The sequence below is a fragment of the Eschscholzia californica genome, unplaced genomic scaffold (genome assembly GCF_041429995.1).
Source record: "Eschscholzia californica isolate CP2 unplaced genomic scaffold, dmEscCali1.0.p SCAF_2, whole genome shotgun sequence".
Lineage (NCBI taxonomy): Eukaryota > Viridiplantae > Streptophyta > Magnoliopsida > Ranunculales > Papaveraceae > Eschscholzia > Eschscholzia californica.
In genome coordinates, this window is record NW_028238309.1 from 67,244,308 (window position 1) to 67,270,957 (window position 26,650).

A 26,650-nucleotide genomic window follows, 5' to 3' on the forward strand; every position below is an offset into this window, starting at 1 on the left:
TGACACTGTAATATAACACAAATATGTGTAATTTGCTATAAATTACATGTACTGTTTCAGAACTTACGCAATTATACGTACTTTATGAATAATTAAACATAGGCTGTTAAAGTATGTATAATTGTTAACAGATTACATATATTTTACATTCTGTTATACAGTTGCAATACGACCGAAATTGGAGTAATGTAGTTTAAAGTATGAAAAATTTAATACGAATTACTTATAATATACATTCTGTTAAGAGAAACCATACGGAATAATATCTAGATCAAAAATTGTACGGATGCAAAGTTTTGATGTGAAGAAATGTCAGGAAATCAAAAACCTAATATCAGAAAATCAAAAACCTAAAATATAGATCTGGAATCTTCAGTATGGAAAAGAGAATGAATGATGTTTCGGTTTTAGAAAGACATCAAAATCTAGTTTGTAAATAATTAAAACGATTTATAATCAATAGGAAAACTAAATCTAATGAAATATGATATGATGATTCGATGTACAGTGATTACAACTATTAAGAAGAATTTTGTTTACCTGATTAACAATTAAGAAGATGATTTTCAGAAGCTCTAATGAATATGAAACAAGTTTTCTGTTTTAATGGAAGATTTTCAGTCGATTAAGATGTAGAGAGAGAGAGAATCAACTATAATAAACTGAAACAGAATCAGAAAACTTATAAGTTGATTTGTGTTTTACCTGATTAACAATGATGAAGATGATTTCAGCAACTCAAATGAATATGAAACAAGGTTTCTGATTTAATGGAGGATTTTCATTCGATTAAGATGTAGAGAGAGAGAGAAAACCAGAAGGTTTCGGTCAGGGACGGAACCAGAACTTTTGTTTGGGAGGGGCCGAACCATTCTAGTCATTGACACTTTTGAGAAATTAAACTAACAATTTCATTCAAAATTACCACCTAAAAATATCTAAAAAGTTATAAAGATTAAACACTAATACAAAAATGACACAGGAGTACAAAATCAAAATGGAACACGAAGCTAATTCAAATGTCCAAAATCATCTATGATGGATTCTAGGCTAAACTTTTGAACAATTTTTGTTTTCAATGTACAAAAACAAAGAATTTATAAGAAAATTATCATTCATTTTGTTGCATAGCCTTGTTTTAACTATGTGCATAGATGAGAAAGTGTTGCACTAGAAATAGGAAGAGTTAGCACAAGCTCAATTAGAAGATGAAAGTCTTTCTGCTACGTCAACATTTTTTCTCTTAAAATTTTGATCGATTGTAGAAGATTTCCTAAACTGTAAATTAACAAATGTCATACGTACGAATGCTACACGTACAATAAAAGGTAAGAAAAATAAATAGACTAATAAAATAAACTAACTTTTTTCACTTTTGAATCGTTCTTAATGATTCGATTACTCTTTCTAGCTGTTTGAATCTTTATACTTAATTATAACAATTATTTTATAACATAGTGTAGATGTTACAATAAAAGTAACAAAATCAGAATTTCAACTAAAAAAAAACAAATTCAGAATTTAGGACCATTATAGATGGGTAGCAGTATAACATCATATCACTCATTAGGCGGGATAGCAGGGTTGGAATTGTTGGCGGTGGTAATTAGAGTAGGTCAGTTTGTGGTGGGTAACACTTAAAATTAGAATTGGTTCTTAGGTTGGTTATTGTTTAAAGGGGGCCACTATACTTTAAAAGGTCAAAATACGGAGCCCTTACTACTTAATAAGTGGAGAAAGACAAAGGGCCAGGGGGGCCAGGGCCACTCCTGGCCCTATAGTAGATACGTCCCTGGTTTCGGTTACAAAAAGTTAATGAAGATCACGGTTTCTTTGTTTAGAAACGTGATTGGAGAGAGAAACAGAGAGATAAAAATGAAAAAGATATTTGATAAATTTGAGCTTAAATGTGTTTTTATATTAAAGGAAGGTTAGTTTAGGTATTAAGATTTATTATGTATTCTAGGAATTTGTGTTTTCTGTCTAGATGTACCTAAAAGGACTAGATATCCATTTAGATTAATATTTTGGTTTAGAAACCCTTTTTACGATTAGAGATGACTAAATGTGTGGTTAGGGCCAATTTTAGGACTACAAGTCCAAAAATTCTAATCTTTATAAGAGAGGTTGCCAATATATAGACGATAAAATTTCTTACAGGATGGTGAAAATTAGGCTAAAAACTGCTTAGCTATTTAGGCTTAAAAATTAAATGTAGTTTTTCCCCCTTCACCATCAACCACTACAAGGATGATGGTGGTCTCCGGCAGAGGTGGCTGATGATTTTGGTCTATGTTGAAGTTACATATTTATAGAGTCGATCCCAATTTAACCGTGCAGGCAGGTAAAAATAATATCCAAGCTTGTACAAGCAGAGAGCCACCAACTGAAGAGAACTGCTATCTTTACTAACAAAACAAACTGGATCAGAGTGATATTACAACCAAACCTTCCATTCAACACTTTTATCTTCCTGTTTATGAAGATTCAAAGAAAGCCAAAACAACTACTGAATTTGTGGTAACAAGGATTACTAATGACATACATTTGTTTGGTAATATATTCAAAGAAAGAAGAACAGAAGGAGAAGGACTCGGCAAGCTGCAATGAGTTTCTCTCTCTTCCTGTACAAAATTGGATCAGCCTGTCAGTTCCAAGGCTGTATTCTTATGAATCCCTATGTTGAAGCTTGTTCTCACAACCGATTATCAATAAAGCCCGTAAACTATATAACTACATATCATGATTCTTCAAGGTCGTACTTTTAAAGAATTGTTTGATTTTTCTTCTGTCACTTATACTACAGTTGAGAGAACTAGCAGTAGTAATTGGAGTCCTGTTGATTAGGAGCATCCTTACATAGTATTGACCGCACTTCCATTATCGATCTTGGAGGCTCAAGATATTTCTCTTGAAGTGAATTGCCAAGTAGCTGTTGTAACTGTGCTGCAAAGGTATCATCCAGAACCTGCAAGTTCCAAGCTAGTCAAAAGACGGAAGCATTTTGAGAGTTACGACTTAGTCAACTTGTGTAATGGTATTCTGGGTAGTACTTGCTTTTCTTCTATACGTGTGCATTCGGTTCAGCCAAACGACAGAATCTCAGTTACCCACATCTGACTCGTTCGATGATGGAATAATAATTTCACACGAGTGAGATATTTATCCCCAAGTCAAGCATAATACGTCTGACTAAAAACGGTGCCAAACAGCTCAGATGCGTTGAGCCAGAAATTAAAGAAAAAACAAATATTTTAGAATCTGATTCAGGGTCAACCCAGACATACGGACGGAAGATTTCAGATATACACAAACACAACATCGGATGAGATAACATTTTCTTGTAAAAAGTTATCTGAATGACTTACCGCTACTGCAACTCGAGAGCCTTTATACCATGCCCTGTTTTCTTTTTCTTTTTTTTTTGTTGAAATAGCCCTGTTTTCTTTCATGTTCTCCAAGAAACTTAGAACATCCTAAATGAGAGAAGAAAAACACTTTTACTACACTCAGAACTTAAACTGATAATATTCCTCGAAAACAAAAGCGACACTCATGACTTACCTGTCCCATCCGATCCCAATATCCACGACAGAGAGCTACAAATACATGAGTCTCGAATACATTATGGAGGTAATTCATTGTACTTGTTAACTGGTCCTTCAACGGCTGCATTCTGCTTTGGACGTCTGATTCTACTACTGAGTCTTGGATGACTTTTTTCAGCTTTGTTGCATTCTGCATTCTTGTCTGAAAATGTCGAAAGTAAATACATTATGATCAGGTAGCAAAAAGAAGTGTTCTATTATAGTATTATGCATCTGCCGGCAAAGAATTTAAAACTTAAGTCTCGATCAAGTTTTCCTTCTGAACAATCACCACACACTAATAGTTGATCAAATTCTTTACTGAAGTCTACTTTCTGTAATGGTAATGTTCTGCATACAAGGAAGATAAAGTAACAACAAGGTATACTATTTTAAAATGGAACTTACATTCTCTGCAAGTTTTTCAGCAACTGCTTGCATATAATTTCTGAACTTAGTTCTCAGCATAACTGTTATTTCGCTAAGGCGCTCCCCGGGGACTGTACTTCCAGCGTTTGGTATGCAAGAACCCCAAGATTTAAACTGGGTTTCTATCTTGGGTCTCAACACATCAAGCATTCTCTTCATCGAGTTCAAAAGAATTCCCAACTGAAACAGCCAATAACGGAATCAGTCATAACGAAGTTCAGGAAACCTCGAAACTCTAACACACAATAAAAAAACTCACCTCTTCGGGGACAGCGTAGGGAGTTACAGAACGATTAGCAAGTTTTTGTATGCATTTGAGACCGAACTTCTTAGGCGCCAGATTGTCTTTCAGTGGCGAAAGAACATCAACGTATTGTTTGTCCAAAGACTCAACAATTGCCTTTTCAACCTCTGCAATGGCCTTTTTAACAGATCGCCACGTAAACAAATAAACTTTTAATAGTTTCCGAGATTTGGGGTTTAAGTTCTACCAATGAACTGTAAATTATTCAGCCAAATACAGGCTGACGTGGATTAACTGAAAGTTGGTTTATATGTTTGCACATAACAAAGAGAAAACCGAGGCATAACCAGGTCCAGGACTCAATGACTTCGCAAAATTTCATGGAATTCCAAGCTGGGGGTAAGTATATGGAATGTTAAAAGAGGGTACCTAGAGAACAAAAGAGTATTCTACGTAGAGGGATACCAATTGGACTTACATTTTCAAGGACGCAAGTGTATTCCGGCCATCGACAGATAATGGTGTCGTATTCGGTTAATGTTCCTCGCAGCCTCTCATACATGTCATCCACGAAAGGGGTAGTAGAATGTTGAGTTCTGACTCCAGACCACTTCACCTGCAAATGGTTACCCTTTCATCCGTTTTTAATACCAAAACCCTAACCGTAGAGTTACAGGTAGATAAGAAACCATTACAAAAGCACAGCATGTCTTTTCGTCGGCCTCCTTTTATGTGCCCATGTCCTTTCTTAATTGCATTTTATCATATAATATAGAATCAAAGAAATAGGATCCACACCTTGTCTACTTTACATGACTCGAGCAGAGATAGACGCTTATTTTGGATCCAGAGTGTGATGTACAAATGGGACAACTCTTTTGCATCCACTCCTCCTTTGACAGGACTAAGAAATGTAGCAAATAGGTCAGGATATCACAAGTAATAAATATCTTATTAGTATTCTTCACAATCCAGACTATTTAAGAAAAGCTACTTACTTAATATTCCAGCTAGCGAGATCCCTCTGAAAATCTGCAATAGCAATTACAAGATCCACCACATGAGGTGAGGGGCCAGTAGGAGGGCAGGCAACAAGGAAAGCACGCAATCTACTGCAAAGCTCCACGCTATATATGGATGAAGAGATGTTTGGGAGGTCTATAAAACTGCATGATTAAACACATCAACCATATTGTTATTTAGGTAGTCAAGCAAGTATATAGTAAAATCATATGCAAAATTTTAGTGGACTCTATTCACTGAAGCGAATGAAGAATTGTACTTTTCTCCACTTCCAAAATATAAAGGTAAACAGTACAAATAATATCTACAGCTTCCCACATGGCTATCCTCACCTCGGAAGAACATGGGTGTTATGGATCCCCATATCTGTAACAACTTCGTCTTTAATATTCAAGACCAGAGACTTCATCTTCTGGTAGGCAGTGGAAATAGTCAAAACATCCATCAGCATGCCTCCACTATTGGCAGCAATAAACCCGTCAGTCTCTGTCAAGTGCCTTCGTGATATCTTTTTGGCTGCGACCTGGACAGTTACGGAGTAGAAATCAGATGCACAGTGCCGAAATAATTGAACAATACCCCAATTTATCATCAAACAAACGATGCTGGAAAAGGTATGGGGAGATATTTGACCTGGAAGTAGCCGCATAGTTTCAATTGTATTTCTGGAGATAATATGTCATGAAGAAGAGTGTATAGCTTGACAGCAGGCGCCAAAGCGGGAGCTGGAGTTCCAATTGCAGACCTGAAAACGTCTACTATTCCTGATGGAAATGATTCATCCAGTGATTTATAGTTCTCAAAAACCAACGCAAAAATCTGCTCAATTTGATCTTCAATTTCCCCCAAGATGCGGTTCTGGTAAAGCACGACCAGCCATTAATAATGCACTCGTGAAATGAGAAAGAAGAGTGGTGTAAAAGAGACCACATGTCCCTCTTGATAGAATAAAACCGAATAAAATCTCAAATTCTGATGCACAAAATTGTAGGATAACATGTAGTCATGTACTATGCAGTTAAAGATGCATACCTCTTGATGACTCAACGTGTTCTTACTGCGGCCCTTCATGAGTACAGGTAGCAGCAAATCATGCACCAGAACAAGACAGTCTTCTGTTGGCGTAGCTACATCCATAACATAGGAAAGGTATCTGTACATGTAAACCGAGAACTATGACTATATCGAACATTAACTCTAGCAATTTCAGCCAAAAGCCTGAAACAAGTATCCTAGACAAAACATATCCCTAATCCATACCTTAGTTTAGTATATGCGTCTGAAACCCCATAGTATGATGCAAATTCAATAGGTAACCACTTCCATGGACCATCTAGTAGCAATTTTCTTTGCTGAAAATGTTGAATTTTCATTGCAGCCTCTAAAACCAAGTCATATGCCACAGTCTCTGCAACAGACCCACACTAAACAAGAGGGAAATAAGTTATCATGCATAATTCTGGTGAAATAACGTAAAGCCAAATCCAAGATTCCCAATCGTAGAGACTAAGAGAACGGTTATAAACAATCGAACATCTTTCAGGGTGATTGGAGTTGCAGGACCCTATACCTTAAGATGACCATTTTCATCAGGACCAGTTGAATAATTTATATGAAGTTGTATTCTGCCAACAAGCTCATGTTCTGGTTCACGATAAATGCACCACCAGCGAACCTTTTCTCCCTGCATGTAACTGATACATAAGTTCTTAAAGCAGACAAGTACAAGAATTTGCTTTTGCGGACTTGCATCAAAGAATTTCATACCAAGTCCTCCGCAACTGTAGCAACCTGAGCAACCACGCGACCAAAATGCTTTCCCTTAGAATCCTGAACTTCAATGACAAGGTCATCACCAAGGCTATCTGGAAAGCTGGTTGACAGGACAACACAAGCTAATTGAAGTTTTATGCACTCTGTGATATAGATGTTGAAGAGTCAAAAGAAAATTTTGCAAACGAGATTATGGAATGAAAACACTTACAATACGTGAGTTTCACCAGATCCAGGCTGCATACGAACTGCATCCTCTTCAGTCGAACTCGTCAGTTTCAAAAGACAAGAATATGCCTCTGTTAACATTAAAAAATGACTAATTAAACAATTAGTACGAGGGTCAACCATGAGCGGTTCTTATACACTAATAATGGTAAACGCAAGGATCAGCTAATTGATACTCTATTTCCATACAGTATTATTTCAATGAGTAAATATCAACTAGGTCATGGTAGCTAGTTCTTTAATGGGTAGTCACCAAAACTATTATTAGGCACCAAAACAAGTCGGTTATCTTGTCGAGTAGACAATACAAGAGCTTGCTGCTCAAGAACTCCCAAGAACTACTTGTCTAATCCGCAATAAATTAGGAGAACTATTAATAAACTCAGATTGCAAACGATAACCACCTTGTACTGCTTCATATGATGTTGAACTGCTCCGTAGAGTTGTAACCCCGACTTTTGGGAGTGCTGAAACCTGTTTGATATGCTGAGTGTTTGCTTGCATATATGCCAAACTATGTTGTGAAAATGATCCATTTGCAGGTACTCGAGGTGCCACCCGAACTCTCCGTAGTGTGGAAAATCCAGAGGAAATAGTTGAATAAAAATTTGAGAAGCGATAGCGAACAACTTCCATTTTGATACTTGGGGACTTCAGAGAAGTAAAGCTGCAGCATGTAGGTGGGTCCAGACCCCTTTTGACTTTACGAACTGCAAGAAGGAAAAGGTCACCCATTTAGAGACATCACTAGTAAGTTTTAAACCCTGGTCTCCACAGCGGAGAGACACAAATTACCACCGAACTAAAGTGGCCTTCACAACAGGAGTTATGAAGAGCATTATACAGTACAGATGTCCCAAGGTCCAGATTAGATATTGATAAGCACCTTGAACCTTCATTTTGCCGATAGTTTTCTTAGGCTTTGGTGCAGCTCCGTCAGTAACAGGCTTTGATGATCGGTTTGCTAATACTTCTTCCTCTGATTGTAACAATACCTGCTGTAAACTGTAACAGAAAAACAAATGGAGTAGAAGAAGTAAGACCCATGCATTAGAAACAAGTTAATACCCCATTAAGATTCAAACAGCTAGTCCAAGAATATGATTTTGCGGTCCTAACACAGTATATAAAATGTTGACAGTTTTTTCAGCGGGATACATTTCCTATTTGTTATAGATGAAATTTGGATATTAACACAGTATATAAAATAAGAAATTAGTCACAAACTAATCTGATACTAATACCTAAGAATTGTGGTTGTTATGGAACTACTCTCAGACACCACATTTCACAAGCAAAAAAAAAAGTCAAAGTAAACTCACCCAAATGCACTTCGCAGCAAAGCACATTCATTTTCTAGAAAGATGGGTGCTTCCATGCAACCCCTCGCCCATGAATTGAGACACAACCGAACACATGCATCATAAGCTATCACAGCATACCATGGACCTTGACCACTGTATCCAAATTATGAGAAACATAAGAATAGTTCACACCAAAATACTAAATTAAAGTTTTAAAAGCGGAAAAATTGAAAGATTTGTAACAGTATATACTATGTTAAAATGTGACTAGTCAAAAGTGGACGCAGGCTCATTATACGACCGAAGTGCTAGAGGTGAAGTATACCTGGCATGAAACGTGGGAATACGAGCTGGTAATGAACCTGAAGATGTAGCAGCAGCTTCAACACCCACAGAGGCCCTGTGAAACATAAAGGCGGTAATCAAATTGCTCAATTTAGAGCCTGCATTTTACTGTGTATTTTTGTGTGGTACATCTATATTCCTTAAAACTTATGGTAAGAAGAATCAGAATCGAGAGCATGAACAAACCTTCCACATTGATCAGCAATCCCACTTCCAGTCATATCCTGAGCCTTGACTTCAGAAGCTACGTTTGGCTCCTTTTGACCATTTGACATTACAGTGCTGGATGTACCATATGCCCTAGAGGCTGGAGTTTGCTCCGCATCTTGGTTTGTCTCCTGACCATAAGAGCTACCAAGTGGAGGAGCACTTGGGACATCATCATCAAAAAACGTCCTAATCTTTTGGTGACTAACATTGAAATCCTGTAAACATACAAGCTAAGCATCAAACGGAAAGTACAATATAAACTAGCACTACAGATGAAATTACTACTCGCAAAGAAAAAGAAATATGTTGCTAATGGTCATAATAATATCCAAATTTCTACAAAAGTGGTGTCTAAGCTAGCAAAGCGTGGGAAATGATTGAAATCACATTGTAAGTTTGTAACCCAGTTACAGTTAATCGAGACATTAAAACACGTCAAGCAATAAACCGGAAAAGCTAAACAGAAAACTGGTGATGATACAGTGATTTACATTACGAGAATTACTAGACTCGGAACAGTTGATAATTGTTCAATAATTGAAAGCAATTGCTATTGAAACACAGCTAGAAAGGTACACTTCCTTATATGGCAATTCTATAACAGGAGATTGATATAAAACAGCATATACGCGATAAAGAATACCCGACAGGGACTAATGAGCAATTGAGCATATGGTGTCTAAGTGACGGGGAAATGATATAGTGCCCAGCTAGAATGCCCCGTAAAATGCCCAAATTTCCTTATTTAGAAATAAAAGCGGTCCCACCGTAGTCAAACTTTGAAATAAATTTGTCTTTTAGTGAATCAACATCGGCTGGGCACTATTTTGGGCACCAAGCTGGGCACTCTAGCATCTCCCGTGAGTGACAGTACCACAATCATAGGAACAAATAAACCAATGAATGAAGCTAGACAGCCCGTCCAAATGGGACTGCCGCTTGAACCGTCTTGCCACTTGGACAAGAGGACAAAGCGGCAGCTGTCTAGTTGGAACAAAGCAAGAGAGAGAAATTTACTTTCTCTCTCCCCACATAGAAAAACTGCCTTAACAAATCACCCCCTTTGGTGCTTGGTGGGCTCTCAAAGTGCTTTTGAAAACCTTGAATTTCAACACGGAGGGTTGAGATTAATTGCCAACAAAATAACATTCCCCAAACCCCATTCTTTATTTCTCTAATTATGAAATTTTTCTTAATTTTTATGGCCCTAATATATGATATTAAATTTTTGATTTCTTTTTTCGTAAATGTGTTTGTTGATTCCTACCTTCCACTTTAGTTTCAACGTATATGACAAATTTTCAGATTTGGAGTTTTTGTTTAACATGAAGTAATGAGTACCCCCAAGACCAGTCCACTTCCTTCTTTGCCTCCACAAATAAGATCTTAAGGTTTTCACGGACCCTTCGCACTACTACCATTCCGATCACCATTGTCATTTTTTTTTTCTTTATTTTCTTTTCTAACTCACTGTTATCCTCTACTTCTCTCTTGTTACTTTGATTTTCTTTCTATATCTCTATCTCTCTGTCCCTCTTTTTCTCTTACTGACTATTTCTCTGTCGTTTTCAAGGAGAAATGTAAGCAGATAGAAGATGAAGATCGGAAAGAATTTTGATCAAGTGAGAATTATTGGATTGAAAAAAAATATGCTCCTGGCTCAATATTTATTGACTAAATCTTTATTTGCTAGATTATTTTTTTTATTCTCGAAAGTCGCGATCGAATCAATGTATTATGGTGTTTAAGTTCACTAAAGATAAAGAGTAAGTGATTTATAACAAATAAGAAAGAAGAGTAAAACTTTGAATGTGGAGTATATAATATCAACAGTTGAATATTTTATTAGTTTTTATTGATTATTTTACTAGCTTTGAAAAATAAGTAAGAATTTGGAATGGGTATGAAACTGTACAACTTGGTTTTTCTTGATTATTTTATTAGCAATTAATCTCTTGATACAGGTTTCGAAAAGTATGTTTGAGAACCTAGGCACCTAGCAGATGACGTGATTTATTAAGGTAACAGGTAAGACCGTAAGAGCCTAAGAGGTAACTCGGTTTTTACAAGTTTTTTTTTTTTTTTTGTTGAACAACTACGTTTTTACAAGTTGGGAGAGAGAAAGCTGTTTTGCTCCAGCTAGACAGCTGCCGCTTGTCCTCTTGTCCAAGTGGACAAGACGGTTCAAGCGGCAGTTCCATTTGGACGGGCTGTCTAGCTTTATTGTAAACGAACGAATACTCAGAACAACATAAGAACCTAAAGGGAGGGCAAAGATAATATCAGAATACGCATTAAAAATCAAACCTTTTGAGTGTGAATTTCCACATTCACCTTTGACGGAACACTTGAAGCATATCCGTCTGAAGTGTGGGCTCCTCCGTGAAACTTCCAACCATTATTCGTTCTGTTCTGTGTAGAAGGTAATTCCTCAGAATCAGACGATTCATCATCTTCAGTATAATCATGCAAACTCACTGAACACCTATTACCAACTCCCCTAACTTGTCCTCCTACTGCATTCCCTTGCCTCTGATTAATTGTTTCACTAAAATAACAAGTCATGGTATCACTAGTATACTGTGTTTGTTTGGAAGAAGCTTTCGCATGTCGTGGTGGTGAAGAATCTGTCGAATACCCTGGACTATAAAATTCTTCTTCATAAGTATCTGTAGTTTCATCCATGTCACATCCAAACTCATCATCATATGAGTCTCCATGAACAACCCTGCTAGACCCATAAATCACCCCCGATGGAAGATGATCTCCATTTTTAACTGGATCTATCCAAGGTCTCTGACCTGACACCATTGCTGGAACTTGTCTCTGCTCAGAACCCGTGCCCTAACTTCACAAAAGGAAACCCATTAATAAAGTACAACACAGTAAAAAAGATAACAGATTGACAAGTTAGTTAGTTCCTCATTTTATTTCTAAGAATAACATGGTTATTTTTTTAAATAAGTTATTTAGAGAGATATTTCAATTTTTTTCCATTCCTTCAAATATATTTTGTTTCTTTTTTTCTTAAAGAAGAATTTTATTTCTAAGAATAACATGGTTATTTTTTTAAATAAGTTATTTAGAGAGATATTTCAATTTTTTTTCCATTCCTTCAAATATATTTTTTTCTTTTTTTCTTAAACAGAATTTTATTTCTAAGAATAACATGGTTATTTTTTTAAATAAGTTATTTAGAGAGATATTTCAATTTTTTTCCATTCCTTCAAATATATTTTGTTTCTTTTTTTCTTAAAGAGAATTTTATTTCTAAGAATAACATGGTTATTTTTTTAAATAAGTTATTTAGAGAGATATTTCAATTTTTTTCCATTCCTTCAAATATATTTTGTTTCTTTTTTTCTTAAAGAGAATTTTATTTCTAAGAATAACATGGTTATTTTTTTAAATAAGTTATTTTATTTCTAAGAAGGGCACGGACACTTGTATCAATCATATGTTACGAAATTTATTGATATATTATATTGAAAGAGAGAGAGAGATTTTTATTAGTTATTATTTTTTTTGTTTCTTTTCTCTTAAATTAGTTATTATTTTATTGAGAGAGAGAGAAATTTTAATTTCTTTTTTTAACTCTTGAAATTTATTTTGTTTCTTTTTTTCTTAAATTAGTTATTTTATTTCTAAGAAAGAAATAATTATTATTTTTTAAAATAAGTAACTTTATTTCTACGAAGGACCATATTTAAAATTTGAGAAGGGCTTCTAGACAATATCCCTTATTAAAAAAGGATGTTTGTCCCAGTCATCGTTTTCCCTTCTGTTTTATTATATAGATTGTTATTTTTTTATTTTCTTAAATTAGTTATTTCATTAAAACACATATTTCAATTTATTCTTTTTAACTTTTGTAATATACTAGTTATAACCCGTGCCTCCGGCGCGGATCTTGTCGTTGAGCATTTAACACGACTGAAATTGATATTCTGATAAAATACATCACCTCATTCTCATATGAAAAAAAAAATCTAGAATGTCGAAAGAATATTACTATTGTTCAATATCCATCAAACTTGTAAAAGAAAGATACATAACAAACGTAAAACAAAAATTACAACCATTAGATGTCAATATGTTTATACATCATGTACCATTATAGCTTCTCTCTTTACCAACTTAAAACATTAATATGTTTATACTGTTTTGCAATTATAAGACGAAGCCAATTTTGATATTTGAGAGTGGAAATCGAATTCAAACAAAATGCCAAGCAAAATGATTTTTGGAGGTAACGTTGTCTTTCTCGTCTTTCTCACAAGCTGCAAAAGAAAGAAGAATCATCAGAAGATTAAGAAAAGAAATTAGAAAACCGCAATTCTACTAAAAAAAACTCACATGTAAGACAAATAAAAAAGAAATACTCAAAGAACCGTTTCTAACAGTATTTGAAGTGTCTCAAACTTATAAATGGTTGGTGTAGTTGGCCATAAAATAGTTGGAAATTAATTCATGTATTTCTTTGAAAAGTGAAGAATAAAAACGAAAGTTTTCTTGTGTGTCACTAATGAATCCATGTAATGAAAGACTTCTTGTTTGATCATCAAATCCGTTACAATTTCCTTTCGATCTAATGATTTTAAGTTAACAACACTCACAAAGTCAAGGAGGCAAAAGGGTAGGAATGGATAAAGCTCAAACAAGCATTGTACTTGGTGAAGCTCTTAGAAGAAGTGTCAGAGACGACATCAATTCGAAAGGCAAGGTTGGTTTCCAACACATCAAAATAGTTAACAACTGGATTTGATGTCAACCCCATATTTTTGTCGAGCATTTTACATATTCATAACAAAAATTTCGGTAAAATACATCCATCTCCCGTGAAGGAAGAGAACCTATAATAAGATTGAAAGGATGGTAAAATAGTTAAAATGTAAAAAATTATGGCAATCAACAGTCACCAATATTATAACTAACTTTACAACAGAAGTTTCTTTAGTCGCCAACCCAAATTATTGATATATTTACCTCATTTTCATTGAAACCCTTTCTTTTGTAATTAATAGATTGGTAGAAACTATAAAAATCACTTACCTTGCCAGACCTCAGATCAGAAACTATGAAGCTAATATTGTCTTCATTCCAGACGGCGGTTCGTCAACATCAATGGTCGTCAAGAGTAAGAAAAAATTATGTTTGACCATCACTTAATACTGTAAATGAATTAAATCAAATAAAAATATAAAATTGTAAACAACATTATTCAGTCCGAACCTAATGTGATACAGCAGTAAAAAAATTAGAAATGACGTTCTCCGCCACCACGTTCATTATCTTTACTATATAATGGTTTACACTTAAGAATATCCAACTATAATATGTTTGAGAAAAATCTAAGCTAGAGAACATATCAAATTAATCCTCGGAACCAAGTCGCCTCATGGCATATTGAATTTTCCAAAGTGAGCCCACAAATCTCTACTCAAACCAATACAAGTGCTAAAACTACAAAGAATCAAAACAAAGAATTTTTTATCACATTAGAATTAAACATGAATTTTTTTTTAGAATCGGAAGAAGAGGCATAATAACTCCGGGTTCCTAGAAATTACACATTTGTATTGATTGAGGACTTTTATCGGAACTCGCATTACATGAAGATTCACTTACTTTAGAAGAAAAATTAATGATAAAAGAAACAACTTACCGGAAGGTCGTGGAACTTGGAAGTGATCGAAGGGGATGGGAGTAGGAGAAGAAGTTGCTGCAAAATAAAATGGTAGATATAGAAGGTAGCAATTTCGACAGTAATTCTAGATCTAGATGTTAGAATATTTCAACCTTATACATGCATATAACCAATACAAATACCAAACAATATGTCATGTATAATCTAAATCAGATATGTTCTCCAAAAGATTCAAAGAGATAAATTTAACACGGAAGCGTACCTTGATCCATAGCTTGAAGATGGTTGGGTAGGGTTGATCTTCCACTTGGTTCTTCTTCTCCTTAGAATCTCTCTTGTGATGAAGGGATTTCACACTTAACCAAAAAAAATTGTAGAAATAAGGGAAGAAGCCCAAATGGGGACCATAACCCCTATTTATAGACTTATATTTCTAATTTGGCCCCTCATCAAATTAGAAATCACTTAATGGTCTCTACACATTTATTCCATGACAAATCGATACCTACTGGTCAAGTCAATCCATATTAGACCCCTTTACGACTTGACAATTTACTGAGATAGCCATACACATGTCTATACATATGTGAGTCCACATATGTTGGAATTTCTTCCAACACTAGACGCAAACATTGAGACATGAACTATAAGCTGCACATAACACAAACTTAGGAATATCCGTTCTTAATCTAAGCTCAAGTAGCAAAACTTTGAACACGAATTTCAACCACAATTTAGTGATTTAGTAACCAAGCATAACTTCAGAACCATAATATAAGAGTTGTTACCCTGATATCATCCTCAATCTTAGCTACTTGAACATGAACGCCAAAAAGTCAACTATAACCTCATGAGATCAAGCAGGCAATGTGACCAATTCAAATTTTCAATTCTCAAACACCTTATAAGATAAGAATCAACAGAAACTCCATCAACAATTAAACCAATACTTTCAACACCTGAAATCTTCTCTAATTCCTCAATCTGACGCCTTCAACGAAGTTACTCGATTGTGTATTTCAAATTTAGTAACCTATCAATCTAACCTAATAATAACACAAATCCATAAACTTAAAGCAAGTTTCAATGTGATTCTTCAATCGTCGTCGCAGTTAAATTGATGAGGGAATAATCGTGGGGATTGTAACGGTAAAGGCGCATAGGTTAGTGCCAAAGAATTAGCAACATATGTGGGTTAGTGCTTTCCGTACTGGAAAAATTCTTCAAGATTTCTTTTTGAGAAATATTTACCCATATGGTCGTGTGATAGAGGGGTCAAGATTTCTCTATATTTGAGGAAAGTTGGGAAAATTATATAACAGGGAGACTCTTACCTTTCTTGAAATACAAATCAAATAATTGAGAAATAAAATATTTAGAAGAACCTGAAGAGGGACTATATTGGAAAAATTTAGGGATCTCTAGACAATATTCATAATTAATAAAGGGGGTTTTTCCCAGTCAGCACAAATCTCTTCCGTTTTATATAATAGATTTTGTATCAATCAAATTTGACAATTTTCCATATTTATTATTGTTATATTTTTATTTTCTTTTGTTTCATTTTTTCTTAAATTAATTATTTTATTAAGAGAGAGGGAGAAATTTGAATTTCTTTTTTTAATCCTTGCAATATATTTTGTTTCCTTGTTTCTTAAATTAGTTATTTTATTTCTAAGAAAGACGCGATTTTTTTTTTAAATAGGTTATTTGATTTATAGGAAGGACTATATTTAAATTCTGGGAAGGGTTTCTAAACAATATCCCTTATTAAAAAAGGATGTTTGTCCCAGTCAGCGTTTGCCTTTTTGTTTTATATAATAGATTTTATTGAGAGAGAGATTTTAATTTCTTTTTTTAACTCTTGAAATTTATTTTGTTTCCTTTTTTCTTAAATTATTAATTTTTTTCTAAGAAGGAAACGATTGTTGTTTTTTAAATAGGTAACTTTATTTCTACGAAGGACTATATTTTAAATTTTGAGAAGGGCTTCTAGACAATATCCTTTATTAAAAAAGGATGTTTGTCCCAGTCATCGTTTTCCCTTCTGTTTTATTATATAGCTTTCTAAGAAAGAAACGGTTATTTTTTAAAATAGATTATTTTATTTCTACGAAGGACTATATTTAAATTTTGTGAAGGGCTTCTAGACAATTCTTTTATAAAAAAATGATGTTTATCTCAGTCAGCGTTTTCCCTTCTGTTCTATATAATAGATTTTTTCTAAATAGATTATTTTATTTCTACGAAGGACTATATTTAAATTTTGGGATGGGCTTCTAGACAATATCCTTTATTAAAAAATGATGTTTGTCACAGTCAGCGTTTTCCCTTCTGTTTTATACAATAGATTTGAGCTAAAAAATAAGGAACATTTTTCCAGCTCTTCGATCGATTCTTCTTCCGTGCCCATTTAGCTAATTTGCCAGCTTCAGTATTCTGAGACCTTTTTGTGTAATTGAGCTTGACGTTATGCATACGCCTTATGGTTTCCTTAATTTTTCTGATGTGGATCTTCGATTGCCATTGGATAGAGTGCCTTGGGTTCTTCAGATGTTTTATGAAGTTACTGTTATCACTTTTTAGGATGATGTATTGATGTTTATTGGTTTCTGCCCATGTGATGTCGTTTAAGATAGCTATAGCTTCACTTTCTTCACTGTTCCGTGCACGGGTTGAAATAACTTGAGCCTCAACAAACTGTGGTTGAGCATTGTATGCAATAAGACTAGTTCCTATATTCGAGTTAAGCTCAATAAAAGATGCATTCACGTTAATTTTCAAGAATGGGGTTGTAGGGGGTTGTCATTTATCTTGGCTATTTAACACTTGTTTTGCCTGGGTTATAAGAATTTTTAGAAAAGCCTTAATTATATTAATCACCGAATTAGTATCATTAATCGTACTAGGGTATAGCCCGTGCCCATAGGGCACGAATAATTTCTTCAAACATATTCGACAAAATGGATTGAGTAAGCGATATTCTATTGTCTCTTTGTCTCTCTAACCCCATTTTTTTGTTATCGTTGTCATCCACCCATCTCACCACCACCACCATCACAACAATCGTTTATCAAACCATATTATATTCCAGACATGTGCTACCAATCTATATCAATATACATTCAATTGTTCAAATTCCTTTCACTATTGTGACATATTTGTTCACGTACTTTGAAAAATTTCTGTTATGGAAGCTGGTTGATAGCTCATTTGAAAGAAGTCTTTCTCGTATTAAAGTAACGGGGTCACCAATTAATCAAACAAATTTCTCATATAAAACAATTAATTATCAATATCCATGATGCATCTCTACAATAAATCATATTTCATAGAAGGTATAAAACTAATTCAAACACATAATTCACATTAGAGCGAAAGCATAAAAGTTCTACTCATATAGTTGTCGTTCACATAAAGAAAAGATCAACTTAATTTGAAGAGGCAATATCAAGTGTTCAATAGAAAATTGAGCTGGTTTTGAAACTTCATCCACGATTAATGTATTCTTCTTCGAACAGAAATTTCACTGAGATAGAAAGGAAAATCACATAGCACAACAGACATTGTAGTCATGGAACCAACCTTGATTTTTTATTAGCATGAGTAAATGGCTTGCCACCTCCATTTTTGTTCTCCATTTTTCTTCGAAAGATCAAATACCCTGCTCCCCTGCATCAAAGCATCATAGAGTTCAAAGTCCAAATTGTTTTTAAGACACAACAAAAATCATAATTCAACCATGGAGTCATAACTAATGAACATATAAATCCTAGTTTAAGATCAGTTCTTCCTTAATTATATGGAAAAGAGACAAAAGTAAAAAAAAAAAAAAAAAAAAAAAAAACGACACAAATTTAGCCGTAAAAGTCCTCAAAAAGTTATTTTGTATAACAGTTTACGTTTTACATATCAATACTAAAGTGACTGTTATCTTCCTTGAAGTCGTATCCAAATTATTGAGGTAAAGTTAACTTAACCCTACTTTCCAATTTACTTCTTCATTGTTCATGCAACCACGTACTATATATCCATCACAAAAACAAACTATTTGAATGTATTAGCTATCAACCTTTAATTCCTTTTATCAAAGAAGATAATAGTGTCGGAGTAAAAAAAAAAAAGCAAACCTGGTATCCATACAAATCGGAGGCACTAACATGAGCTCCAACCTTAAGTAAGAGCTCGACAACCTGAACTACACCCCTTACAACAGTCGAATGCAATGTCGTAAGGCATTCAAAAGTTCTCCATGTTGATAAAATTGAAGCGAGAACTTCTATATTTTCAAATTTTCTCGACTCTCGTTCTCATCTAACATATTCAACGATCAATTAGATTCACAAGACAGTAGTACATTTTGCCACTAAATGTTAATTACGTATACAAATTGATTGTTTTTTTACAAAAACAATCTGGAACCATAAATCCCTATCCAAGTTCCTTTCTTTACTTGCTATTTGAGTAATTTTATATTCATGTTATTATTAGACTCTCTCTCTCTACTGAAATATCTAAAGTTTGATGGTTCAAAGAAGTTGATGTAGATGCAGCGGAAATATAAAAACGATAAATAAAGTAAAGGAAGAACGGTAAAATAACTGAATAAACTTAATAAACTATAAACTTTGATTTGGTTTTCTCTTCAATCTGCATAATAAAATAGACTAGACCTCCTTTTATAGGATAACAAACTTTCCTAGATAGACTCAAACTAGGATTCCTAAAATAATAAAATACTCAAAACATAGAAACTTCAAAATAAAGAAATATCAAATTAAAGTAACTTCCTAATCCTATACTAACTAGGACTACTATTATGGCCGAATAGGATGTGGGCACGCGTGGACGTGGGCCCACATGTTATGCGCCTGCATCAGCACCCTGTTCCTCAGAAGGTTCGTCCCGAACCTTTTCAATGAAGAAAACCTTTTGATGCACCCGCATATGATGAACTTCGCCATACCTATCCTTAATTCCCACTTTTCACGAAAGTTGCTGAAAATCCGTAGAAGACAAATCTGGACCAAAGTACCAACTATAATCTGAATCATAGGATACAAAGATTCACTCCAAAGCAAGAATAGTGAATAAGCATCCAATAAATTTCGACATCTCCCATCATCTTTTAAGTGGCTGACGAAGATTGCAAATACTAACTTCCTTGTTCGCGGAAAATCAATGAAGAATATTATCTTCCAATCCAATATGTATTCAACCTTGTTTCTGTTAAGAACAACATGAAATACCAAATCGAAGTTCCGACCGAATTGTAGATAATCAATAAAAACAAACGAATCACCAGGTTCCCAAGTAAAAGTATGAAAATTTTCAGAACTTGCCATAATCCGAGTATTGTTATGAGTATCCGCTTGTAATATTGTAGAGTACTCAACCAAGCCTTTCATCTTGTTCTGAGTAGCTGTTTTATGTTGAATTTGGTGTAGGTAAGAAAAGTATGCATGTCCTTGAGAATCATCACAAAGAGAAATTGGACTAACATAACCACAATCAAACACACCAATAACAAAAGCAGAATCAATTCCATGAGAAAACTCAACAGAAACACTTTCATCGACGATGAATAACTTTTGTACTTCGGATGGTAAGTTATCATCATGATTGAAAGCAACTGGACTAGGGAGTAAAGAGGAGTTCTGGGGTTCACCAACATCATCAATGTGTGTCAAAGAATTCATATCATTTGCAAACGTGTTGCCTAATACCGTAGCAGTGTCATTCAACAGAGGAGACGGGGTAGTTAGCTTTGATGGTTGGGGAATCGCGGTTTGGCTTGTGGGCGGGTGATAGTTCAGTTTTTGTGGAAGGATTCGGTGAAAGAGAATTTTGGATTCGCGGGTTCGGTGAGAGGGGTGGTTGTCAATGGGTCGGTAGTAGGTGGGTTGGGTACGGATTGGTTGAACCAGGGAAGTTATTGTGGGAGCTGGATACAGTGGAGTGGGTTGTTGGGTTTCAATCTCTAAGGTTGGGATGGGATCAAGAAACGGTTGGTTAAGTTGTTGTGGAATTTGTTGATTGGGTAGGAAGACTGTGGTGTTAGGTATGATTGTGAGGTGATAGCTGTTGGGAGGAATTGGAATTTGGGTGGTGCTTGTAGTTGGGATTGAAAAATTTGTAGTGGAGAAACTAGGAGTGCCTGTAGAATTCAGGTTGTAGTCTAAATAACTATGGTTTAGCAAAGAGTTGGATTGAGAGCCCTTGAAGTTGGTGGTGGAAGAAGGTGGGGGTGGTTCAGGGAGATTGGATGTACTTTGGTATCCATTACAGGTGTTGGTGGAAGTGGGGGAATTATGATAGTTGGATTGGTAGCCAGGAAAGTTGGCGGTAGAAGTGGGGGAAGTATAAGAGTTTGATTGGTAGCCATTATATGTGTTGGTGCTGGAAGAAGGGGATGAATACGGTGGTGGAGGTTCGGTGGTTGTAGGGTGTAGAAAACCTATGATAGGGTTTAATGAGTCGGTGAAGGTGATGTGGGTTGGTGGTGAATACGTTGTTGAATATGGTGTTGTTGTATAACAAGAGTACGGAGGTGGTGGTGGTGGATATGGTGGAGGAGAATATGGTGGTGTTGTGGGGTTTATGTAAGTGAGTGGGAAAACCGATGATAGTGGTGATGTAGGGTTGATGTGAATCGGGATTGGGGTCGTGTTAGGTTGTCCAAGTATGGAATTTGAAGTTGGTGTTGTGGTTGGAAGTGATAATGATGCTTGAATAGAAGTAGTAGAAGAAGGAGTAGTGGTAAAAGAGGGAGACTTACATATGCCTTCGATTTGTTTAGATAGCTTCATGATCGAATCATTGACTTGATCGAATTTTTCCATAGTTTCCTTCTTGTGATTTTCGAAATTTTCCAATCCTCCTTTGTGTTTTGGACTAGTTATGATGTCCCATCTGATGAAGTGGAGCTTTCTGTCATCTTGTTCATGCCCCCACCAGAAGTCTCTTTCTATCCTCTCTAATTGGTTAGAAACTTGAATTGGTAGCATTTGATAACTACGAGGATAGGTGCAGAAAGAAGCTAATATAGACTTTATGAGAACTGTTCTTCCTGCCTTACTAACCAATTTATTTTTCCAGCCAGAAAGAGTCTTTTTAAATTTATCCACTAACCAGTTGTGACTCTGGATACGATTACCTGGTTTAATAATTAATGCTCCCAAGTATTTTGCCTCATTTGTCATAATTGGTGCATTGAGCTGCCTTGTGAACTCCTCTTTTATGTTTGTCTACACTCCTTTACTGAAGAATATCGAAGATTTGGAGAAATTTACCTGCTGACCTGAGAAACTAGCATAGTTTTCCATGATTTGTAAAATTGTATTTAGGTTTTTTAAAGTAGCTTCTCCGTACCAGATTAGGTCATCAGCAAAAAGCAGATGCGAAATACTTGGGCTGGTTCTGTTTATCTTGTATCTCGTATATTGTCCTCGATTTTCATAATAACATATTAAGAGCGAGAGAGACTGCAAGGTTAGAATAAACAAATAGGGTGAAAGGGGACACCCTTGACGGAGGCCTCTAGAGGCCTTGAAATCCCCCTTAAGATTCCCATTCACCTGAATCTTAAATCTGGCCGATGTAATGCACGACATAATGAGACTTAAAATAGTCCCATGAAAGCCTGATGCCTTTAAAACTGTTTCTAAAAAGGCCCAATCGACCCGATCGTAAGCTTTCGCCATATCCATCTTAAGAGAAAAGACACCTTTTTTAGCTTTCGATTTTTTCATGGAATGCAGCAGTTCTTGATTTATTACTATGTTATCCATGATTTGCATGTTTGGAACGAAAGCATTTTGAGTCCACATGATACTATTTTCTAAGTAAGGCCTGATTCGGTTTGCAATAATCTTCGTGATGAATTTGTAAACCGAATTGCATAAGGATATAGGTCTGAACTCTGAGGCCATACTTGGGTTTCTAATTTTAGGGATTAAGGCGACAGTCGTTATATTAAGAGATGGGTCAATATTACCTGACATAAAAGCTTGTTGAATGTAAGCGATGAGTTCTGCTTCGATTACCTCCCAATTGTGTTGAAAAAAGAAACATGGTAATCCATCTGGTCCCGGGCTTTTAGTTGCTCCCATCTCCATTACGACAACTTTAATTTCCTCTGGCGAAGGGACCCTTGAGACGTAATCTATTTGTTCAGATGTAAATACCTTATATGCATTGAGGATTTCGGTTGGAGGTGGGCCAACTGGTTCCCTTCTAAACAGATTCTGAAAATGTCTCACCAACTCATTAGCTATTTCTTCTTCATTTGTAGTTGTATTTCCTGAAATGAGAGTAAGTTGATGTATGGTGTTTTTCTGTCTTCGCATCGACATGGAAACATGATATGCTTTAGTATTCCTATCTCCATTAACAACCCACTTCGACTTTGCCCTTTGTTCAGCCTTTGTTCTTTGTAAATTCTCTAGAAACAGAATTTCTTCTTGAATGGCACTTTCTATTTCAAGTATTTCCCCTGTTGATGTTATAATGCCCAACAAACGTTTTCTTAATATTACCAACCTGTTTTTAACAACTCCAAAAGCCTTTTTGCTCCATGTCTTTGTAGCTTCTTTAACTTGTTCTAATTTTTCTGTAAATGGTCCCATAGATTGATCCCATTTGCTTTTAAATATTTGGTGGTACTCGTCATGTTGTGTCCAGAACACTTCAAATATTGTTATTGTTTGAAGTATTTGACCTTGTACCTTTGATTTTAGCAAAATAGAGGCATGGTCACTGTTATACCTTGGTAAATGAAAACCACCTGCCTCCGGATAATTAAGTAACCAGGTTGGGTTGCACCGCGCTTTATCTAATCTTTCTTTCGTTAGGTGGTGGATGGATTTGTTATTTGACCACGTGTATGCAGGACCATTAAATCCTAGGTCCATTAGATTCGCATCTTGCATGAACTTCTGAAAATTAGAGAGAAAAGGAATGTTAGAACTACCTCCCCATTTCTCCGAGGGAGATGAGATGGCATTTAAATCGCCTATTAGACAGTAAGGGTTTATGAGCCCATTAGTAGTCGAAACCATTTGGGTCCAGAATGATTGACGATCTTGGACCCGGGGGGGTCCATAGATGCAAAAGAGGTCCCACGGGGCGGAACTAATATTGGATTTAATAGTCAGATGGATCATATTTTGAGAAGCTATATGCACTGTGACATCTAAAGTAGGATTCCAATGCAAAATAAGTCCCCCACTTCTACCCAATCGAAGGCACACAATAATAACTACTAAGGTTAACTTTATTGAATAACGATAAAGGTACATAATTTGACAGGCGGGTTTCGGAGAGGAAAACCAGTGATGGTTTTGTCGCCCCTAGGAACTGAAATAAAGTTTCTCTTGTCGGGGTGTTCCCAAGTCCCCGACAATTCTAGGCTAGGATATTCATGTTGACTCCGGCATTTGGGTTGCCGGTACCCCTTCAAGTGATAAATCTGTGGACATTTGTCTAGCAGTCCTTTTGTAATGTTTCTTTGCTCGGTCTTCATTCTGTTGTGTCGAAATCCTCTGGTTAGAACTTTCTCCTTTGTGAATTCCTTCACTCATTTTGTAATGCGGGCCCACGAACATAGGAACCGAAATTCCTTTCTGAATTTGAATTTTGCTCCGTTTTACCTGACAAAGACTAGATAAAAGTTCACCAAAATTAGCATTTATTGAATAATTTGGTATAGTAATTGGGTCTTCTTCTCTAGATTCCTGATCATCAGTGTCTTGGATGGATGCCGTGAAAGGTCGATCCATGCCATACGATCCTAATTCTTTTCCTGAGTTCCCGGAGAATTGAACTTTAAAAGCATCAGTGTATTTCGGTGTCATTGCACGACGAACACGTTGGTTCTGTTCAGGGGATAGAGGATGTTTCAAAAGATCCACAAAGGCTAAAAATGTTGGACAAAATTTAATGGCGTGTCCAGTTAACCCACAAAAAATACAAAACCTAGGAAGTTTTTCGAAACGCAACTCGATTGATATTAATTTATAGGGAGATAATTTTAAATTCACTCTTGAAGGGAGGGCTGTGAGCAGACTAACTTCTACCCTTACTCTCCCAAAGACACTCCATTTTGCTACTTCTGCCATTGTGGTTGGTATATAATTTCCTAGGTTCCCTGCCAAACGATTAACTGTTATACTCGTTAGAAGTCCCGATGGAATCCCGTGAAGTTGGATCCAAAACCAAGCCGTATCAAATGTATGGTCCTTTGGAGAAATCTCACTGTTACATTTATGTAAAATAACTAATTCTTCCTGAATTACCCATGTCGAACTCTCAAAAGCCAAGTCGAGTTCCGAAGATGTCATAAATTTCATTAAGAATGTGTTATCTTTCACTTCAGTTAATATAAACTTGTTAGGACCATGGATTACTTTGGACAGTCGCATCATCGCATATCCTATCTCAATCTTCTTTGAACTCTGGAAGAAAACTACTCCATTTTTGATAATTTCCTTGTTCAAGGCACCAGGTCCTCCCCATCCACTTCCACCGGCGGTGGATCTTCTGTTGTTAAAGCAGCGAACTTACTTATAAATTGATTATTTGCTTCTTCCATTACTACAAGGTAACAAATCTCTTCAAATAAAACGGGCAAGTGAGACTAATCTCCAGCAAAAATAATAATTATAATGGATATTTAGTCCAAATTAGTTAAAGTATGTATATATGTCAAAGTTACAGTGTTTTTCTGTTTATTGATTCTTGTTTTGTTTCATAAATTACTTGTTATTTATTGTTAAAGTTTCATACTTTATTTCATTTTTTTTATGTGTCATACATAACCAAGGAATGAAACTTCCCGAAATTTCACCGAAATTTCGCGAAACGTTTCCTAAAATGAGATTAGGTGCACGAAATAACACTTACAACGATTTTCTGCATAGTTTCCACCGACATGATCGAAATTTCCACCGAAGTTGTTGGAAATATCGAAAGGGAAATGCTAAATGTACAAAGAATCTTTGACAAGATTCTTGACAAAATGCTAAGTAAACGGTCCCGATCAAAGTCAAACTTTGAAAGATTTAGATCAACTTTTGTATTTTAGTGAAAATGAGTCATTAAGTCAAGAATTTTGTCAAAGACTTTGTACATGTAGCACTCCCGATATCGAAATTTCCACCGACATGATAGAAATTTCGACCGATATAGTAGAAATCTAGCAAAAAAATCGGAGAAACTAATACTAGAAACATATCCCTTCTTTCGTCTTTTTCATCTTCATTTCTCTTAGATCTCTCTTGATATTTATGTTATGTTTCCCATGGTTTTTAAGTCCATTTGAATGATTTACACCTTGACTTAACTGCCTAAATTGATTTTATCTTAGTAACACCCCTGATATAACTGCGTAATTGACGATACCTTCTCAAACTAACATAGTTTGTTAACTATTAACTATTATCAGTAAAAATGTTATCTTTTGGGTGTTATAGCCAAAGAGTTATTCAATTTACCCCGGAAGTAACTGTGTGATTGTTAATACTCCCTCAAACTAATTGATAATGTTAAACATCATTTTTGTGCTTCATTATGGTTTAATAATCTTGTTATACATAATTGCATCATATTTCTATCATATCTGTAGATTTGTAAGATTTCCACACTGACCGAAACATTTCTACGAAACGTTTCCACTTTTGAACTGACCGAAATTTCCACCGAAACCGAAATTTCATTCCTTGTACATAACACATTATGAATCAACAATGTTTCTTCAAAAACGGAAAAGGGCTAAAAACTCATTTTCTGAGAAGATTGGACCTTAAATCCTTTTTGAACTTTATTTTGGACTTAAAACTCATGGACCCATTTACAAATGACA

The 26,650-nt window shown here is 35.3% G+C and overlaps 1 protein-coding gene and 2 long non-coding RNA genes across 4 annotated transcripts; all 3 read right to left on the reverse strand.

The window, feature by feature from the left end:
* Positions 1 to 2,387: 2,387 nt before the first annotated feature.
* LOC147560595 (uncharacterized) lies at positions 2,388 to 12,140 on the reverse strand. Of its 2 annotated transcripts, XM_086662750.1 has the most exons (22): positions 12,043 to 12,140; positions 11,451 to 11,987; positions 9,120 to 9,358; positions 8,914 to 8,988; positions 8,607 to 8,741; positions 8,171 to 8,289; positions 7,689 to 7,994; positions 7,268 to 7,355; positions 7,051 to 7,156; positions 6,854 to 6,967; positions 6,544 to 6,707; positions 6,316 to 6,436; positions 5,917 to 6,141; positions 5,616 to 5,806; positions 5,259 to 5,426; positions 5,059 to 5,164; positions 4,739 to 4,876; positions 4,276 to 4,437; positions 3,996 to 4,196; positions 3,565 to 3,750; positions 3,369 to 3,476; positions 2,388 to 2,968 (listed from the first exon to the last, which is right to left on the reverse strand). In XM_086662750.1, the coding sequence occupies exons 2-22, from the start codon at positions 11,952 to 11,954 to the stop codon at positions 2,816 to 2,818; spliced, it is 3,609 nt and encodes a 1,202-aa protein (XP_086518876.1). In that variant the 5' UTR covers positions 11,955 to 11,987; positions 12,043 to 12,140; the 3' UTR covers positions 2,388 to 2,815. The 2 variants fall into 2 exon arrangements, with proteins under 2 accessions (XP_086518876.1, XP_086518875.1); XM_086662749.1 differs by lacking the exon at positions 12,043 to 12,140 and having other exon boundaries at positions 4,739 to 4,891; positions 11,451 to 12,027.
* A 2,055-nt stretch (positions 12,141 to 14,195) lies between these two features.
* On the reverse strand, positions 14,196 to 15,133 carry LOC147560596 (uncharacterized). The gene is made up of 3 exons (XR_015233890.1): positions 15,053 to 15,133; positions 14,809 to 14,865; positions 14,196 to 14,314 (listed from the first exon to the last, which is right to left on the reverse strand). It is a non-coding gene; the product is annotated as an uncharacterized LOC147560596 (long non-coding RNA).
* Positions 15,134 to 18,107: 2,974 nt separating this feature from the next.
* On the reverse strand, positions 18,108 to 19,094 carry LOC147560597 (uncharacterized). The gene is made up of 2 exons (XR_015233837.1): positions 18,921 to 19,094; positions 18,108 to 18,462 (listed from the first exon to the last, which is right to left on the reverse strand). It is a non-coding gene; the product is annotated as an uncharacterized LOC147560597 (long non-coding RNA).
* Between the last annotated feature and the right edge of the window lie 7,556 nt (positions 19,095 to 26,650).

What these genes read in the sequence shown, in the direction of transcription:
- LOC147560595 (XM_086662749.1), bottom strand. Translation starts at nt 11,954, where the DNA reads ATGGTGTCAGGTCAGAGACCTTGGATAGATCCAGTTAAAAATGGAGAT. An exon ending in CGGCAAAATGAAGGTTCAAG is followed by an intron (nt 7,995 to 8,170) that starts GTGCTTATCAAT and finishes TCCTTCTTGCAG; the next exon opens with TTCGTAAAGTCAAAAGGGGT. An exon ending in ATTGGGATCGGATGGGACAG is followed by an intron (nt 3,477 to 3,564) that starts GTAAGTCATGAG and finishes TCTCTCATTTAG; the next exon opens with GATGTTCTAAGTTTCTTGGA.